The sequence below is a fragment of the Poecilia formosa genome, unplaced genomic scaffold (genome assembly GCF_000485575.1).
Source record: "Poecilia formosa unplaced genomic scaffold, Poecilia_formosa-5.1.2 Scaffold31, whole genome shotgun sequence".
Classification (NCBI taxonomy): Eukaryota; Metazoa; Chordata; class Actinopteri; order Cyprinodontiformes; family Poeciliidae; genus Poecilia; species Poecilia formosa.
Genome location: NW_006799970.1, coordinates 2,748,597 through 2,760,665, shown reverse-complemented (window position 1 = coordinate 2,760,665; position 12,069 = coordinate 2,748,597). Strand labels below are relative to the sequence as shown.

Sequence of the window (12,069 nt, the reverse complement as noted above, 5' to 3'; positions counted from 1 at the left end):
TACCCAGAATACCCTGCACTATAGTCCACTTCCTGCTTTTGGATCAGTCTCCACATATGTATTCGAACTGCGCCAGAGTTCACTTCAGCTGAACTGAGATCTAGGTTTGTAGAGTTTGATTCCACATTCACACCTTCCCAAACAAATGGGACTTTCTAGACAAGCGACCTAGAGTTTGATTAAAGCGGACTAAACAGTGCTGGTATGAATGCAGCCTCAAAACGAATCTGCACCACACATTTTAGGTCACAGTGAAGCCAGGCTGGCAGGATGTGAAGGACAGAGCGAGGACCAGATTTGCTGGGAAGGACTTGGAACCCGCTAATAACCGCTTGCAGCTCTCGTTACATTTTTATTTATAAAACTGTTGAAAACCTTGTGTCATTTTTCCCTTCATCTCACAATTGTGCAGCGCTTTGTGTTGGTCCATCACATAAAATCTCAATTAAAAATCACCAGGTTTGTGCTTTTGACACAACCTGAGCAGGTTTGATACTTTTGCAGTGACCTGTCAGCTTTAGCTGCAACATCCAAACACTGTGTTGGGGTTAAGATATGAGATGCAGAAACCGTTCTGCTCCTGTGCGCTCCCTGCCGTGTGTTTATGTCTCCGGCCTCCCAGAGGAGATAAATCAGCAGCGAGAGGCAGCAGCAGCAGCAGCAGGCTCGGTCTCCATGGCTGCCTGAGCCGAGTCTCCTCTCCCACAGGGTCCCTCAGGGATCGGTGTCCCCCTCACGGTCGTCTCTCCACGGCTCCGGCTCATCATCTTGTTTTTGTCTGGCTGTGCTGAAGTCATCTTAGCTCATCGTGTGAGTGAAAGGTTAACTAGCTGCACACTGAGCAGGTTTGTTGATTACTGACCGCGCTGACTCTGAGGCTGTTAATGGTGATTAAAGCATAATCCAACAACGAGCTGCGTGTGCAAACAGAGACTCCTCATCTCTTTGTCAGTGTGGCTTTGAAAACAAACAAAAAGCACAACAAAAAAATAAAAATAGACTAAATAAATGGCTGTGTTATTTATTCATGTATTTTTATTTTTGTTTATTTAAATTTTTTATGCTCTTTTTACTTTTGATGTCATTCAAGGTAAATGTTTGTCAAATGTCAAAGTAGTTTTTGTGAATATGTAATACAAATGTACAAAAAAAAATTACAAAAATGGAAAGTTTTATGGTTGTGAAAAGCTTTACTTTACTGAATTACTTTATCAACAGAGAAGAGATAGAAAAGAGAATTTTACTATAGCTCCTCCTCAGAGCTGCATCGTGACTGTGTCTGTATTTGTTGGTATTTCTCGTCCCGTCGAGGGGAAACTAAAACGGCCAAGAGAGAGTGCAGAGCGATCGGCGGCCCCAGCTGAGTGACGACCCACAGCGACACACAGACGGAGGAGAACCGGTGCGCCTCACGCCTTCGGCCCGTTGGTCCAAACAGAGGGAGGACGGGGCTCAGACTGCGCTTTTGTGTCACCTCCCTCCCAAGAGGCCGTTTTTCATTCGACATTCAAACACCTGAGAGGCCTCCATCACAGGATTTACCAAACTGCAAGGCCGGGAATGCACTAGTAACTCGTACATGAGGATTATGAATAAAGTTCAAAACAAAAAGCAGTTCTGGTTGTTGTTGTTGTTGTTGGAGCATTTGCTGATTCTCCTCATTTGGATCTCTAGAAATGAGAAGAATTTCAGCGTGAAACATTTTTCATCAGAAAAGTGACATTTAAAGGAACAGTACAAACATTTTAATCAGGTCAACTTTTCATGATTGTCAGCTCAGTCTTTAGACTATCTCCAAGATTTTTTGGTTTCAAGAAGCCATATTTTTATTTTAATTTGTGTTAGCTGTACTTGTTTTGTTTGAATTTCTTTCAAGGTTTGTCACTAGTCTTAAAAAAACTCCCAAATTGAAAGTGTAATTCAAAGCTTTCAAAGAATTGTACAAATTCACATTGTTTTGTTCAAAATGTTTTCAGTTCAATGAATAATGAAACCTTCATCTGAATTTAGCTGCTTTCTAGAGCTTTTACACCTTTATTTTTTTTTTTTTTTTTTTTGTTAATTACTAAAATTTTGGACTCCTCCAGATCAATGTTTTACTTCATGAGGATGATACAAAATGAAATCCATAATATAAATGCAAAAACCAAACAAACTACTAACCAAAAAAGAAAAAAACTACTAACCACAGAGAGCTAAAGGTAAACAAACAATAGTTAAAGGAAAGTGGCAGAAGTAGAAAAACAAAAATAAACAAAATATCCTCCTGATGGCTCGACTGATTTCTTTAGATATTTTCAAACAAGGAAAAAGTTTGAGATGTTCCTTTGAAACACAACCTCAGGCGACATTTAACTCAGCCATTGTGAATAAACATGATCTGAATCTTACATAAACGAATGACTTTGAAAAAAATAGTAAAAAAAAAAAAATCTCTCTCCTTAATCTGGCATTCAGCGGTGAGAAACAAACGTGGTGAACCCTGCTGACCTCAAGTTACTTGTCTTTTTTTATCAGGTGTGTGCAAGCACGTAGTTTTAGGTACGTTTATTTGAAAACTAATAGAAGGCACAATAAAATCAAACGTCTGCAAAAGTGGCTTTTATAAAGTTGTAACTTTTTAAATCATTTCATGAGTGGGCTTGGTGACTGTCCATCGCATCAGACCATGACTCATGTCCGGCCTTCGTGCCGACAAGCATCTGATGATTCGTGACCTCCAGGGTTTCTGCCTCTGTTAACCTGAACGTGTCATTATTAGTCACTTGAAATCACTTAAGTTCAGTAAGCGCTCTCACCTTCTGATGTCAGATTTGTTCATTAAGTCGCAGAGTACTTCCTAATAAAACTGCATTAGCGGTTTAATGGGCGACTAAAGATTCGGTGGAAGATGAAGCGAGGCCTTCTGCAGATCTGAGGGACACACCAACTGGCAGGCGATCTGGCAAGCTGTTCCTTTCGAAGCTGAACAGAAACACACACTTGTGTTTCTTTGTTTGGGTCCAACTCGCTTTTTCTGCGTGTCACCATCCTCTCCAAACACTGTCGCCTCCTGATTCTGCCTGCTTTTCTTGCTGCTAAAATATGTTTTCACTGGCAGAAAACATGGGGGGGATTGAGATAGTGGAGATAACAATGTAGGGGTGATGAATGTTAGAGACAACCAGGGTAAAAAGTAGGCAAAAAAGTCCACTCTGTCTGCCTCTTGTTAAAGCTGCTGTATAACCTTTCTGCCCGCACCTTTTCACCTCCCTCTCACTTCGTTTTCATCCATTTCCCACTTTTTTTTTTTTTAATCTTTCTGTGTGTGATGTTGCTTTTAATAGCGTCACCATGGAAGTGAAAAGGGGTTGCTAGGTAACAGGCTGGCGTCTGAAACGGTGTTTGATTGGTGGTACCACGGACAGGAGCAGCAGCAGAGACAGACAAGAGAGAAAGAGAGAGAGAGAGCAGCGTGTCCCCAACATCTGGACACTGACCGTGTCTCTTACGTCCCGAGGACCAGCTCAGCTCGGCTCAGCTCAGCTGCCGCGGCCGCTTCTTACGGAAAACGTCTTCGTCGTGGGAGAGCGTGTCAGGTTGAATGTTGGTGTGTTCGTGTGGCCGAGGCGGCTCCAGGTGTTTTTGACCGCTGCAGGATCAGGGAGTCACTACAGGAATGCATGACGTGGAGAAAAACAGCGGACTCGGAAAAGATATGACATCATAGCGCGCAGTGGCGACACCTGGTGGAGCGAGGCTGCTACTGCAAGCGCCTTTGTCTGGTGACATAAGGTGTTGTTGGCAAGAGGGGAACATGCTTACTAAACACTGATGCTAAATAATTCATGTTTAGGCGTTAGGAGCAATATAATGATGTGTATTTAGTCATGCCAGATTTCTTCACACTCTCCTCCTAACAAACCGGAATTTCCTTTGAAATGGTCTCCGTTAATCTTCAGGCACTTAGAGGTTTTCTTTGGACTTTAACTGCTTTTTAAATAATTTTGGTAACACTTTATTTGAAGGGGTCTGCGCAAGACTCATAAGACTGACATGACTCTGTTATAAACATGTAGGAGTCTTAGTGAATGTTTATGACTGTTGTCATGAAGTGTCATTCGGTAAATAATGGCACTTTTTATGAAAAGTTGCATTAAAATTCCAATGTTGACTCTGCATTGTTCTGTAAATAACTGCACTTTTAATGTAAAGTTGGCACTTTTACTGGACATCCAGAGCAACGTTGCATAAAAAAAATGTCATTATTTACCGAATAACATTTCATGACGACATTCATAAAGACTCCATGTTCATGACAGGTGTATGACAGTGTCATGTCAGTCTTATTCACACTGCTTCAATAAAGTGTTACCATCACGTTCAAAATGAAGTTGTTAAATCTTACCATGACAGCATATTTTGGGGTGTTTGAACAAAGGAAGACGTGAAAACTAATTGTTAGTGATACATTGAATCAATAATTTAAAAATAAACGTAGAATTTGTGAACTTTTCATGGGTAACCTAATTGTTTTCACATCAATGGCTCTTTTAGGGAAAATATGAGGAAATGGTGGATAATTTCCTCTCTATAAAGACTAAAGTAAAGTACACCTTAGACACAAAGGAATGGTTTACTACATTATTTGATTCTTGTGTGTTTTTACCTGGATATGATGAAACAACATGAACAAAATCTCCACAAATGTCTTTGTTTTTGTTGTTTTATTCACCTCTCATCCGTCACATTTCACACAGATTCCTCACAGGCAGAGACAGAAGACAACACAAACGTTCCAGTCAGCAGATTCCCAGGTTTTGTTTTCTCGGTTTCTTCTTCCGGTATTAACAAGCATATACAAATATCACCTAGGAAGAGTACTGAAATCATAATAATAATAGTAATAATAATAATTACTTCTTTTCCCACAGTAACAATAATTTTAATAAATACTCAGTGTTCTTAACCGCACAGAGGGAGAATGAGTTTGGGCTCACTCTTGTAGCAAAGGGATTGTCATCGATCCCCCAAAAAAACAGTCGCACAAGTCCACTCTCGCACGCAAACACACACACACACACAGTATTCACCTACAGGAATCGGCACAGTCGAGTAAATACTGTCTGCAGCCGATAAACCGTCCAGTGCACAGAAAACAACCGCATCGATTTGATCCCACCGACGAGCTGCAAAGAGTTTCTCCTAAAGTGCCGCCAAAGTCGGAGGTTAGAGGAGCGGGAGGCTGATGCTGGAATCGAAGGTGGAGCGGGACCGGGGGGAGGGAGGAGATCCAGTTCTGCATCGCTGGGATGAATGGGATCGATGCTGCCGACGGATAGAGGAGGAATGAGTGGAGCAACCCAGAGAGAGACGGCATGCGGCGGAAAAAGAGCTGGCTACGTTTGCAGATTCCCCTCGCAAAAATTCTACAGCAGCAGCAGCAAGGCTGAAAAATTCAACTATATGTTTATATATATATACACACATATATACTCTGGGAAAAATTAAGAGAGCACTAAAAATGATCAGTTTTCTCTGATTTTACTCTTTACAGGTTTATGTTTGAGTAAAGTGAACATTGTTCTTTTATTCTATGAACTACTGACAACATGTCTCTGAAACTCCAAGCAAAAACTTTGCTTTTATTTGCAGAAAATGAGAAACGGACATAACAACAAAACAGATGCAGTGTTTTCAGACCTCAAATAATGCAAAGAAAATAAGTTCTTATTCATTTAGAAACAACAAAACTAATGTTTTAACTCAGGAAGAGTTCAGAAATCAATGTTTGGTGGAATAACCAGGAGGTTTTTGATGGGGGTCAATGCAGTGGTCTTAGTTTTTTCCAGAGCTGTGTGTGTGTGTGTGTATATATATATAGTTTTTAAAAAGCCTGATGTTTGTATGGATCACTAATAAAAACATATCTTAGAAAGTCTGATTAACTTAAAAAGTTTTTAAAAATGTAGAAAATGATTCATTTTCTTTTATATTAAAGGTATTGGTTGAGATACTAATAGTTTTGGTTTTCTAAGGTGCAATTATTTCTTTACATGGCTACGCCGCTGCAGAAAAAGATGAATTTACTGTTACATCAACTTGATCTTTATCATCTTTACCAGGGGTTCCAGTAAACATGGCCAGCTCTGGATCATATCTGAACTTTGAGGCAGAAGAAGCAGACAGCGATGTTTAAACCAATGAAAAACAACCACCAGATTGCAAAAAGGTGGCGGAAATAGATGTTTTTAATGCACATGTAACCAGACCACCGAGGTTGAGGGGGAACGGATTTTTTTTGTTTTTCCCTTTCAGGTTTAGAGAGATGAGGATGAAGACCACCGTGCAGAAGAAGAACAAACATGCTCCGAACTACGACGACGAACACGAGGCGATGTTTTTCTGGTCTTGTTCACACGGCGGACAGGAAGCGGAAATGCGTAGAGATACACAGACAGGAAACAGCAGTAGGAGACGGACTGAGATGACCGTCGGTACCTTTAAAAAGTGGCTCTTTTAGACGCTTTGGAAAGACGTTTGGCTGGACCAGGTCAGTACCGGGCTCTCAGAGGCCTCTGGGCCCTCGGCGTCATGCAGAGCAGAGGCCGAGGGATGCCGGAAGGGGTTCACGCCTTTTCAGGAGACGAGCGACTTTTGCCAAGCGGTGCAACATCTTCAGAAGTGGGATGTACTTCCGAACCCCAGAAACTTTAAAACGCGTCACTACAAGTACTGCTGTTCGCACAGAGCGGCCGGCTGCAGCTGTCCGCAGAGCGGTACGGTCGGGTCCAGACTCTGGCCCTCCATGTCCATGTCCATCAGGTTGGGCCGCGTGGCGCCGGCGCTGCTGTCCCCGGAGCCCAGGGGACTGTCGCAGCTGCTGCTCGGCGACGAGCTCAGGGTCCGGCACACGGAGCCCAGCTTCCTGTGGTCGGCCCTGATCCGGGCCGGGGTGGGCCGCGGGCGCGGGGCGAACTCCAGGGTCTTGGGTCTCTCCAGGGGGCTGATGAGGAAGGGGGGATTCGGGCTGGGAGCCGGGGGGGCCGGGGCTTTACGCCGGTGGGGGACGTGGGGGTGGACCCTGGACGGGTCCGGGAGGCGAGGGATGTCCAGCCTGTCTGGCGTTCCTGGAAGGAAAAGGAAAATGAATGTGGGTCGAATCTAGACTGCAAAAACAAAGAATCTCAGCAAAGTTGTATTAAACCAAACAAGTAACTTTTCAGCAAGAAATAAGAGCCTGTTTTACTTGTCATTGAGGAGGAAAAAAAGCCTTTCCACTGGTAGATTAACTCACTTAAAACATGGGAAAAATGTATTGTTACAAATTAATGCGCCGGTGGAACTTTTTCACCAACGTTAAGGAAATGTTGACTTACAAACAAGCTGCTGTTTCATTGCAAGTTAGTTTTGTCTTATTTATAGTGTACTGAAATATTTGCACAAGAAACTCAACACTTGGTAAGATTTGGTGTTTTTTTCAGCATATAGAAGGTGTTTGTTCATGACAGTTTTTCCGTTGGAATATTATTTCTGTATCAGAGCCAATAATACACATTTATTTTATTATGTAGCAGAAAGTAATTTGATGTAGAGTTACTCATCACTTAGATTGTTTTAGACACCCGACTTGAAGTGAAAAGTCGCAATAACAGCTGTAAGTAGAGCTCGTAAGCTGCACTGTCCCTGTTCATATTTATGTTTTTAAATCCCTTTTAGACATTTTTACATCTCAGAAAACAAAGAAAACAATCCGTTTCTTTTCGCCTTAAACCAGAAATCCACTAATCAGGTTTTTATCCTGACCTTTTTTTTTTTTGGTCAGTAATATCTGCACTTAAGCTCAGAATTATCATCTGAAATTTTATTTCAATAAAAGCCCAGTTTGGGCTTGTGGAGTCTAGTTATTGTTCAGTGAAACTATTATCACTGGGATTGGATTTGATCAGCTTACTGCTGTAAATAGGAGCGGGCATTTATCATATCTTCTGTTGTTTAACGTGAAAGATTTCTGATCATGATGAGGCATATTTTTGATTTATTGCTGTCATAATACATTTCAGTTACTGATGGTAAGTAATCGCCTTTCTAATCAACCTGATAGTATGAACAGAAATGATATTTTGACTATTTCAGCTACGTCTTGTCCAGGACTCGTTGACAGAGGAGACATTTCGTCTCACAGACGTGTGAAGCCGCAGTGGGTGAAGCATTGGTCTGCGTACCTTTAGATGTCGTGGTGACGGGATGAGGAGGCATCGGCATGCTGCCGTCAGACGGAGTCCTGCGGTGTCCCAGAGTCTGCGCCCGGGGCCGGATGGCGCTGTCCGACGGCGTCCGTCTGTGTTCTCTGTTCAGAGCCATCGCTGCCGACACGTGGGTGGGCGTGAGCGACTGGTTGGGCTCCTTCTTGAAGCTCTCCGCCCGCAGGTCCAGGAGTGGGTTGAGGGCGGGAGCCGGAGATGGCGGCGCCGCCACCGAGGGCGTCTTGACGCCCGCCGACGGGGTTAGAGGGTAGTCGTCCGAGTCCGAGGGAAGGAGGGACTTGGTGGAGTTGCAGTCAGACAGGGAGGACAGAGACAGGAGTGTGACGGAGGGGGACGGGTCCATGCAGGCGAGCCCGGAGTCGTGGTGTCTGGAGAGCGTCAGCGAGAGGTTTCTGCTGGGCGGGGAGGTGCTGCGGCGGAAACGACCCGTCCGCTGGAAGAGACCCTCCTTCTTCTTCCGCTGCTCCTCTCGGTCCTGCTCGTCCTGAAGCATCTGGGAGCCACAGAAGGTTTACAGAAACAATGTACCTTCACCTGCTGCTGCCACGGCTCACATGACAAACATAGGGCTGAAACGATTAATCGCGATTAATCGATTAGTGAAATAATCGTCAACTAATTCAGGAATGGACTCAAAAAAAGGCCATTTGGAGAAAAAAAGCAACATATTGACAGCAGTAATTAAGCCCAAACTGTACCAAATATATATTTATACATTTTACATTTAAGATAAAAACACTTCAGTCTGTAAATATGTTCTAGCAAAAACTCCTGAAGAGGCAGATCTTTTAATTTGCAAGTCCAAGTCTTTGTTAGGATAAACATTTGATAATCTTGCAACCTCACTGTGTTAAATTTTATCTTAGAAAACAGAGAAAAGTATAAAATTAAGCATTAAAATTGAATTGTAAGTATTAAAAGCTGTGGACAATCAATAAATATGTGATAAGTACATAATATTAGGCATGGAACTAATGAATCTATCAATTATTCTGACGGTTGATTGATTAATCAGGATAAAAATATGGAACATTATACAGATTCATTTAAATGATTCAAGTAAAAAAAACAAACAAAAAAAAACATTTATTGCCTAAAACAAAACAACACAGCATTCTTTAAGTAAATCTTTTCCAGGTGAAGCTAACACTTCGCCACCTGAGGAGTTTTGACTACATCTCATTAAAAGAGAAAGGCTTTTATTTTTCATTTTAAACGCAAACGCTGCTGTTTGTGCTCCATTACTGCGATTACTGTGTTGTTCTTTTCAGAAAAGTAGCTTTTCTTGAGTTTATATTGCAGTTAATGATTAATCGGCTACTAAAATAGTTGACGATTGATCACGATTAATCGTTTCAGCTGTAAATAATAAGCTACTACATCGTTGTCCAGTGGTTTGGGCCCCACCTGCTGTTTGCCCAGCTGCAGCAGGTCCTGCCCCAGACCAACAGAGGCCAGCAGAGAGGCGCAGCCCAGCAGCAGCATGTCGCTCTTCTTCCTCTGGTTGCAGCGCCGAGCCGAGTCCTGGTTGCTGACGCCGATCCACAGGGCTCCGGACACTGGGCCCGCGCCACCGACCGGAGGCGCCGTGTTGGGCCCCAAGCTGCTCCAGAGCGGCCCCGAGTCGTCCTGGGCCCCGTTGCTGCTGGTCTCCGAGGGCTGCAAGGACCCCGGCGATTCCTCGAACTCGGAGCACTCCTCTGTCGTCCACAGAGAGAGAGAGAGAAAGTCAGACTGAGAGGAGACGTCCGGCGGACGGTCCCAGCGGAGACTCACCCATCTCATTGAGGCTGGAGAAGCCGGGCATCATGGGAGCGTGTTTGGGGGACTTCCCCAGGTTTGGCGCACTGGATGAATAAACTTTACCTTCACTGAGGGATTTCAGCCTGCAAGCACAGAACCGTGTGAGAAATATTCACACAGCTTTTCCGCAATTTGTCTGCAAGCACAAACTTTAAAATGTTTCACTGGGATTTTCTTTAACAGTTTGATAGAAACACGAAGCAGCTCATAAATTTGAAGTGAAAAGAAAGTATTTAGGAAAACAAAATCGACGACCTGAAGGCATACTTTAGAAAGGTTTATAGGCTGCAATTTGTGTGACCCCACATATTTTGGGGATTTTTTACTGGGATTAAATTACACGCAGATGGAGCCTAAAATGATTCAAGTCCAACAGGAAGTTGGTGGCACGGGGTTTTATTTAAGGGTTTCAAAGTAAAGAGGTGTAATTTTTAGATTTTCGTTTGTAAAAATAAAATAAACTACGCAACCTTTTCTTTCCACTTCTTAACTTCTTAATTAAGTGCTATTTTATGTTGGTCTAACCTATAAAATCCCAGTAAAACCAATTAAATGCCGGTGGAAATTTTTACAAGACTGCCAATCCTCATTATACTTAACATTTCTGTTTTATATATATATATATATATTAAAATCTGAACAGAGTTCTATCTAAATTATTAGACGACCTTTACACACATCAGCAGGTTGATACAGCCTTTCTATAACTTATGATTATTTTACAGTAGCAGTTAGATATACAGGTTATTTATTCATTCATTCATTCGACCAAAAGCTAAACATGGTTGAATCTGAATCATACTCTCTATATTTCCTGAACTATTTCAGCCAGAAGCAGCTCTTACTTGTCCTCTCCTCCGACCCGCTCCCTCTGCTGGGTGGAGCTCGGCCCCCAGGTGCGTCCTTTCTTCTTATTGGCCGTCAGGTCTACCTTCGGACACACGGCGGTGCGGCCCCACGTTTTACTGCCGTCGCTCGGGGTCACTGAGACACACAAGGAAGCACTTAGGCGACTTTACGGTTCCTGTTGCATCTTTCTTAAACTTGCAGGCGTTTGATCTCACGTCTGATGGCTCGCAGGCGGGGTAAGACCCCAGGACTGGCGGGGGGCGTGGTGCTCTCGCTGCCCTGGTTCTTCCTCTTGTCCACGCTGGGGGACGCCTGCACTGTGATCTTGTGCTCAAAACCTGCAGAGAGAAAAAGAGAGAGAGAGAGAGAGAGAGAAATGCCTCGAGGTTTACGCCAGGACCTTCTTGCTGCAAGGCAACAGCTCTGCCAACTGCTCCACTGTGCAGCCCCACTTTGGATCATTTTTCTAATTAAAATTACTTTTTTTTCTCATGACTTAAAGATTTCTTCATGTAAAATTACGTCTTTATTTTGTTAATATTATGACTATCTTCTCATATTTGAATAAAAATTGTTGCAGCCCGGCCCCAATACTCTGTCGTCCAATTCGCAGAAGGGATTAAATACATGAAAATTAAAAAAAAACACTTTTTGAAAATATTTCCCATCATTTGTAAAAAAACGGATGTGGTAGGAAAAAACTGAATATTTTATTTTTAAGCCGTACTGCTCTGCCCTACTGCAAAAAGAAGACCCAGCAGGTAGCGTCTGTTAAGCCAGGCTGCAGTTCTCCTCTCCACCCACCAGAGGGCAGACTGATGCAGTTGCTGTCCCTGCCCGGCTTCAGCCGGCTCTTCTTGAAGTGGCCCTTCCTCTTCTTGACGCTGGGCTTCTCCTGGTACATCTGGTGGATGATGATGTTCAGCTCCCGCTCCACGATGTCGAACTCCCTCTCCGCCAGCTCCTGCTCCCTCCTCTTCAGCTGCTCCTCCTGCTCCTTCTGCTCCTCGGCCGCCCGGGCCAACGCCTCCTCCCACGACCTCAGCTCCTGCAGACCGGGAGGTGGAGGAAATGAGTGTAGCAAACCTGATTTAACACCTCTTTGTTGCTGAGCTATTCCTGACGCGCAGAAGCTCCTCAGACTGTGAGATGCTTCCCAGCGTCGGGCTCA

The 12,069-nt window shown here is 43.5% G+C and overlaps 1 protein-coding gene across 2 annotated transcripts in view; it reads right to left on the bottom strand.

Moving 5' to 3' along the window:
• Positions 1 to 5,962: 5,962 nt before the first annotated feature.
• The window catches only part of map3k10 (mitogen-activated protein kinase kinase kinase 10), a 33,383-nt gene continuing 27,276 nt past the window's right edge, over positions 5,963 to 12,069 (bottom strand). For both annotated transcript variants that reach the window (XM_007549476.2, XM_016670214.1), the window contains exons 5-11: positions 11,703 to 11,946; positions 11,114 to 11,236; positions 10,895 to 11,033; positions 10,023 to 10,132; positions 9,654 to 9,946; positions 8,205 to 8,739; positions 5,963 to 7,109 (exon numbers count right to left, since the gene is read on the bottom strand). In XM_007549476.2, coding sequence (XP_007549538.1) covers positions 6,706 to 7,109; positions 8,205 to 8,739; positions 9,654 to 9,946; positions 10,023 to 10,132; positions 10,895 to 11,033; positions 11,114 to 11,236; positions 11,703 to 11,946 — 1,848 coding nt within the window. In that variant the 3' untranslated portion in view covers positions 5,963 to 6,705. The remainder of the gene's footprint in view (positions 7,110 to 8,204; positions 8,740 to 9,653; positions 9,947 to 10,022; positions 10,133 to 10,894; positions 11,034 to 11,113; positions 11,237 to 11,702; positions 11,947 to 12,069) is intronic.